The sequence below is a fragment of the Gavialis gangeticus genome, unplaced genomic scaffold (genome assembly GCF_001723915.1).
Source record: "Gavialis gangeticus isolate Ggan-Ray unplaced genomic scaffold, GavGan_comp1, whole genome shotgun sequence".
NCBI lineage: Eukaryota > Metazoa > Chordata > Crocodylia > Gavialidae > Gavialis > Gavialis gangeticus.
In genome coordinates this window covers 263194493-263201914 of record NW_017729032.1, presented here as the reverse complement: position 1 = coordinate 263201914, position 7422 = coordinate 263194493, and the positions used below count along the sequence as shown (strand labels likewise).

The window sequence follows — 7422 nt, the reverse complement described above, 5'->3', positions numbered from 1 at the left end:
AGTAGTGGTAGCAGCCAGGAGCCGACACTGCCAAGGCTGCAGGGAAGCAGAGTCCGGTCACCCTCCTGCATACAAGAGGGACCAGCTGCAGGCCAGATCAAATGACTTGGTAGGCCAGATCTAGCCAGCGGGCCATATTTTTCTTACTGCTGCTACGTACAGGAATCGGACTCTGAACTCTCCCATTGAGAAGCATTTATGCTTTGCGTTGTGATTTTAGTGTTTCAGAGTTTACTCCTTGGAGAAACTACTGTAAACCCTTGGACACTGCAGAACAGACAGAATAGCCTATTTCAAAACTCAGAAGACTGTACAAAGCAGATTCTCTTAGCAGTGGCTTGTTTCTCAAGTTAAGCTCTTGTTGTATTCAACTTTTTCAGCATTCCACATAGCGAACAGAACACTGCACAAGTTATGAAAGTCAGATATTTATTTAAACACAGCCAACTACTGCTTGCCAAAATTAGCGCTTTCCACCAACTCGGGGAGCAGAAACTTTCACTGGCTTCACAATCTTCTGCTTAGGTGCTGCCTTTGTTGGTGCCTGTTAAAAGACATTGAAAACAAATGGTAAAACTAGCTGGTAAAATCTCTTGTAATGTTTCCATTTTAATTCTTTCCTTGAGGGCATAAAGTGTCCTTATTAGAAGTGAGGCAAGTGTACTCAGATAGTGGTATCATACGTATAGTGACAAATCTCAGTAAAGCAGGCAAGTAATCAGGAGGTTTACAGAAAGAGCCCTGCAGTGCTAACCAGCTTAAAGAACAGGCACCCATCAACACAAATTCAGAATACTTTCCTGCTAATTATGTAAAATGTCTGGCTATCAGAGGCTATCAGGAAATGCAATAATTTAGTATTGTTGCAGTCTCAAAAAGCAAAGACTTAAAAGCGTATCTCCCATATCATAGACTGCCGAAGCCCACGTTTCAGCAAAAGCAGCAAGCAATACACAAACTCCCAATCAGATGTTCCACACAACAGTATTTGTTTCAAGTTACCAGTTTTACATTTTATAAATTTCTACCCGTTTGGCCTAAAAGATACCACCTTTGTAGTAGAGGTTGCAGTTTTCTTGGTTGCCTGCTTAGCCTTCTTGGCTTCCTTGGCAGCCCTGTTATTTAAAAAACAAAGAGTTATTACAATTATTTGCTTCTTCCACCTAACATTTTCCTTCCATCTCAAAATGAAGTAGACTCTAGCTATGATACTAAAAGAAACAAGAACTGCAGCTAGGTAAACCTGAAATTATGATGCATTTGACTTCTGGCCTACAGCTGCATAAGGCATCTTGAGAAAGCTCACCTCAGAATCTAAAAAATAAAATGGCTTGTTTGGAATACTACAATGCAAGTGGCATTTCCCCCATCCTAAATTATAATCAGTCATTTTTTAAAATATATTTTTTAAACTTTTTGACCAAATAGCAGTAAAGGCCATTTCTATACTTCAGCAGCATCCCCAACAACTGGACAGCTACATTTTTTTTAAAAGCTCTCAGGACTTCATGTTAACATTCTTATCTGCTTCATCATTTTAACCCTCAAGCTAGCACTACCTTAAGTATTTTTGTCTTTCTTTCTAACTCCACCCTCCCACTAACAAGCCAGGTTACAAACTGTGACCTCAAGCACAATTTAGAAATCCCTAATGGAAACCAGAATATTTGCTACACTGAAAATACTTGAGATTGCTACAGTTGCCTTCAGCTACTCACCTAATGGCTTGTTCTCTCTGCGCTTTTCGTACTTCAGGCTTCTGATTTCTCTTGGCCATTATCTCAGCCAAAGATGCACCAGTGATAGCCCTCTGGAACTTGACAGCACGGCGTGTGCGCTTTTTTTGTATCTCTTCCTAAAATGGGAGAGGTGTGAATTAGATAATTAGTGCCACAAGAAGCTGAACAGAGAGCACTGCATTATTTGCATTTGTCTTCAGTGTTGTAGAGTCACCATTTTCTCCAAAATCCTTTTCAGAGTAAGAATCTGTTTTGGCAAATGCTGACCATAATGACAACCATCTCCACACTACACAGAACAGACTAAAAAAAAAAAAAAAAAACTCTCTCATCAATGCATTATTTATAGTCTGTGAAGACAAGGAATAAAGCTAAGAGAAATCAGTTAAATGCAATGAGGATGTAAGAGCATTCCTTATGAGTACCTAAAAACAGGAAATCTATTTGTATAAGTCAATTTGTTCAAAAGGATGTTGTGGAATGAAGTTTCCAACCATGAGACAAGTCAAGTTTAACCATCTTCAGAAAATGCTCCCAAACCTTCCTCTTCGATTATTCAAAATGTCACATACTTTAGCTCCCCTCTCCAGGCCCAGCTATTCAAGCCTGCTTCCAGAAACTACAGTTTCAAATTCAACTTTCTATAATCCAAGTATAATGAACTCCATGAGATCCCAAGACGACTGAAACAGAACATGTTCAGAAATTACTATGATGGGAGAGCATGAAGACTGTTGCAGATCTCCACATAGCCTATGAACTTTTTTTTTTTGGTAAAGAAAATCTTAACAGTAACACTGAAGAGACTTTTAGAGCTTTATCAAGCTGGCATAGATAATCTAATCACGTATGTTTCCCTGTTCCAATCAAAACAAGCATTAGAAACCTTGTCAGCTGAAGTTTAAGTAACACCTTTAAAAATTAATTACTACACAATGGAAAGAGAGAGGCAGTTAGCTATGAGGTGAGACAGAAGGCAGGGCAGGGTGTTACCTTACAGCTCCTACAGCCCTGGGGAGCCTGCTTTGAGGCGCCAGAAATTCAGCACATCAGAACAAACTTGATTTCAAGTCCGCTGAAGCATGGAAACAAATGCACTCCAGCAGCCTTCAGCACCACATGTATCAGTGACCTGTGTCCCTGCACTGAAAGATGGTGGCAGGGCACTTTCAAATAAAACACATTCAATGAGCTTTAGTTCAAAGGGCCTTGCCACCAATTTTTCCAGTGTGGGGACACAGATACACGTGATGCACAGGCACTTTTCATTACTGTGGTTTGCTTATTAAAGTGCTCAACAGTGTCCCAAAATGTATATAAAAATTCTTTCAGAGCCATAAGTTTTTGCAGGTGACAATCAACTTTGTCAGATGCCATAACAGCTATCATAGCATGATGGAAACCATAAAAACTACTGGAAACATACTTAAGGAATGTTATGCTGTAGCAGGTTCAGGATCTTTATACCCAGCAATCACTTCGTAATTAAGTTGGACCTAAAAATCACAGTCCAAGCTTTAAAACAGATACAAGTTACACTTGCTACAAGTGCAACAAAGAATGTATGCTCAACTAATCACCTACCAACTAGAGAGGAATGCAGACCTCTTCCCCTCATTGCAGTAATCCTTCCCAATGAGAATTAAGTGCCATCACACTGCCCAGCCTTAATGTCAAAGTGTTAATATTTGGCAGAACCAAAAGCCAACAAACAGGAACTATGTATGGCCAGAATCATGAGGATATGAATTTTGTATTGGTAAAAATGAAAGTCTGTAACACTTAAATGCTCCAGCCCACTTCACAATCCAGGAGTTGTCGCTTGCACACCTATGGCAACTGGGATGATTCACATGCCTCTCTTCAACATTAAAGCATCATTAATCATAATATATTAAATATACTTACAGACTGTCCCTTCTTGTGTTTGCGTCGATACAGAACAGTCCAGTTGATCTGGCGGGGGTTTCTCTTGGAGAGAAATGCAGACTCGCATTTTGCGTTCAGGAACTGGAAAACCTGGAAACATGCACACAAATATACCTATTTTACAATAGGTTTACGCCATTCAAACCATCAGAGTTTATATTTGTCAAGTTGCTGAGTCCTCCTTAGAATCATAGGAAGTGAGGGTTGGAAGGGACCTCAGGAGGTCCAACCCCTGCTCAAAGCAGGACCATCCCCAACTAGATCATCCCAGCCAAAGTTTTGTCTACTTGGGTCTTAAATACCTCCAAGGATGGAGATTTCACCACCTCTCTGGGTAACCTGCTCCAGTGTTTTACTATCCTATTTATGATAAAATCCTTCCTAACATCTAACCTAAACCTTCTTCGTTGCAACTTGAGACCAGTGGTTCTTGTTCTGTCATCTGCCACCATCTTTGCTGCCCCTGTGTAGGGTTAAAGGCTGCCAGCGTCCCTGGGCTTGTACATCCCTCAGGACTGTGCTGGGCCCCTACGTCACAGCCACCGCCCCCCTACAGCCTCCCCTCCCCCAGGTCCCCTCGGGCCGCAACCCCCCGCGCACCTTGCCGTCCGTGCGGGCATAGCGGCGGCCGTGGCCTGGGTAGATCTTGTAGCCACTGAAGCTGCACAGCTCGACCCTGCGGGGAGACAAACGCAAGCAGTCAGCTGGGGCGCGTGGGTGGCGGGACCGACCGGGGGGTGGGGGCGTTGTGGGGGAAGTAAAGCAGAGCTCACTTCATGATGGCGCCCGATTCGGCCCAGGCAGCAGCGGCGACTAAAAGGAAGAGAGGATCATGGGAATGCACCTTTTATAGGCGCCGCGCGGGGCAGGCCGGGACGGAACTCTGCGGCGCCCAATGGGGGCGCTCGACAGGGCGTGGGGGCGTGGCTGCCTCGCTGGAGGAGGCCGCCAATCCGCTTGTGGCCCCGGGTTGCTTGGCGGTGTGAGCAAGCGGGCAACATGGCGGCGGCGAACAGCGAAGAGAGCGGCTCGCCCGCGGGCCCCGAGGAAGGTACCGGCGGTGCTGAGGGAGCGAGTGCGCCCCATCTCGCAGCGGTTGGTGGGGGGGAGGGGCGGTGCGCACGCGGGGCACGCTGGGAGCTGTAGTTTGGTCCGCGCGGAGCTAGCGCGTTCGCCTGGCGCTCGCACTACTTGTCCCGATAGCCTTTGCGCTTCTCCCCCCACGCCCAGGCCTTGCCTGACCCGTCAGTCCCGTCCTGCGCTTGTCCCGCTCCCCTTGCCCAGGTGCAGCGGCAGCTACTGCGCAGGTTGTTCCGTGGGTTTCAGGGAGCTGCGTCTTTCCTCACCCCCACCCCAGCACGGCCAGAAAGCTCTCTCTGGGTTTGAGTCCCAGCAGGAGCACGGGCACAGCCCAGTTGTGGCTGGTGCCAGTGTCTGGCTGGGGCTGGGGATACACCTCTCCATCCCCGTCCCCCGCACCCTCTCCTGTTTGCCCTGATGTGCTGTCAAGCGGTCAGGTCTGGTAACTCACTCTCTTGTCTTCTTCACCACCTTCCTCTCGGCCTGGTGCCCTCAACACACTCCCTGCTGCATCGTGGCTGAACCCCTCCCTGCCCCTCCACTCCCTCCTTGAGACCTCTGTGTCTCAATCACACAAGGCAGCTGGGCTGCAATAATCCCCAGACATCACAGAGTTGGCTCCCGTAGGGATGGTTTGGTCCCTTGCCAATCGTCCAGTGCCTCTTCAAGGCTTGCTGATGAAGACTGCTGTGCATTAAACAACTTCTCTCACTTCATGCCGACTGTGTAGTTGGTGCTGTAAAAGATATGGGGACAGTCCTGCTTTGAGCAGGGGTTTGAATTAGATGAAGTCCCTTCCAATGCTTTTTCTATGATTCTGTATCACCCAAAAGAGCCTCATTTCTTTGAGGCTTAAGCTGCAAATGTCGTGTCAGCTTTTTTCAGTCCTTCCATCATGCATCACTGAGGCAAGACTTTTTTCTTGGTTTCCTCCCCAGCCCCAGCTCCTCTCACCTTCTTTATATAAACCTTCCATTTACCAGGGGATCTTTTCCTTGCTGTAGCCATTGCTTGCATGTGGCTTTCATAATTGTCAAAGATTCTTCCATACTCAAACTCCACACATCCCTGCTATCATCTCTAGAAAATATATGTTGCCAGAGGTGACCAGGACAAATCAGTCTGTGCAGGGCCCTGCCGCCACTCCGATCCTGAACCTGAAGAAGCTGCTGCTGCCGATGGCAGTGGTGGGCGGGGTAGTGAGCAGCTGGGCTCCGCAGGGCCCCCCAAAGCTCAGGGCTTGGGGCAGTCACCCCGATTCCACCCCCCGCCCCCCCAGGACGGCCCTTTATGTTGCAGACATCACTGCAAAGATTCTAATCCTCGGTGTGAGCTGTTTGAGGCAGGAACCTTGCCATATGTCTTTAAAGCATTGTGAACATTGCCAGGTGCATGAGGATGATAATGGTAATAATTATCACTGTAGGTTTTCCTCTTTTTATGCTGTACATGCATTCTTGGAAAATGGAGCGTAACTTGAATTTGCATAAAGGGAACCCACTTTACAATGTAACAAATACGGATATGTTCCAAGACCTTGACTTGACTGACCCCCAGACCCATTTCTACCACTTTTACAAGGCAATTTTGGTATTCACCAACAGCAGACAGTACACACGCAAGCTCAGGGTGGTGGTGAATGTTACCATAATGGAGATGGCAACTACAGAAACACATCACAGACCATGAGCAGGGAGCACAGATCCACACACAAGACTGTATTTGGTGTGTGTCCCTCCCACAGTGTGCTGCACAAAGCAGTTGACTGTGGTCTTCCACCACACTGATCGCGTAACAGTGAATTTACCGTGCATATAAAGATTGCATAAGATTGAATTTGCACATACAGAACCTGCATAAATCAAGGGAAACCTGTATTGCCTTAAATTACTTATGAAGTTTTCCTTGATGAAGCTGAGTATGAAGTGAGTATGACATACAAAAAACTAGAACTCTTGGTTCCAAAATGATACCTTTTATTAGACCAACTGGGATATCGCAAGAAAACTATCCTTTTCTGCAAACTTTTGGGATCAAAGTGAGTATGAAGCTTTTTTTGATGGAGAGAACTAGATAAATTAACTCTTAAAAAAATCAATCCTTGTGATTGCAGTAGCAAACTTAGAAAGATACAGCATGGTCTCTTAGGCAAGATAGCTTACATTGTTTTGCTGCTGCTTACAGCTTTGCTACTGCTGCACTAGGGTCAACAAAAGTAGTACAAATTTGTGCTAACAAAAGTAGTACAAATTTGTGCTAACAAAAGTAGTACAAATTTGTGCTAACAAAAGTAGTACAAATTTAGCAACGCTGTTGTTTGGCAAAATTATCTCCAAAATTGGCTACTGGAGTTGTTAGTTGTATATCTGGCCCACTAATACAATGACTGAACGCAGTTCTTCACCAGTGCTCTTTTTAGTCTTAGCTTGGTGGTAGCAAAGGTTTAAGAGATTTGATCTGGCAAGCCTGGGTTATGAGAACTGGCTATATTCTCCCCTGCCAGAGTACAGGGAAAGGGTCTACCAGTGAACAGGTGCTGGGAGAAGAACTAGAAGCAATTAGAAAAGGTACAGTGATTTAGATGTGGCATAAATAGGACGTGGGTAGTGTTCTGCATTCTCAGTTTTTACCAATATTTCTTTTTTTTTTTCACTGATAAATTCCCTGATTTTTT

At 45.4% G+C, this 7422-nt stretch overlaps 2 protein-coding genes across 2 annotated transcripts in view; one reads left to right on the top strand and one right to left on the bottom strand.

Moving 5' to 3' along the window:
* Window positions 1-408: 408 nt before the first annotated feature.
* Window positions 409-4501, bottom strand: RPL24 (ribosomal protein L24). Its single transcript, XM_019523707.1, has 6 exons — window positions 4442-4501; window positions 4269-4344; window positions 3648-3758; window positions 1719-1855; window positions 1052-1115; window positions 409-544 (listed from the first exon to the last, which is right to left on the bottom strand). Exons 1-6 carry the CDS (start codon window positions 4444-4446, stop codon window positions 464-466), a joined length of 474 nt encoding a protein of 157 aa, XP_019379252.1. The 5' UTR covers window positions 4447-4501; the 3' UTR covers window positions 409-463.
* A 112-nt stretch (window positions 4502-4613) lies between these two features.
* The window catches only part of CEP97 (centrosomal protein 97), a 31131-nt gene continuing 28322 nt past the window's right edge, over window positions 4614-7422 (top strand). The window contains exon 1 of the mRNA XM_019523706.1: window positions 4614-4719. Within this exon, the coding sequence (XP_019379251.1) occupies window positions 4668-4719 (52 nt within the window). The 5' untranslated portion in view covers window positions 4614-4667. The remainder of the gene's footprint in view (window positions 4720-7422) is intronic.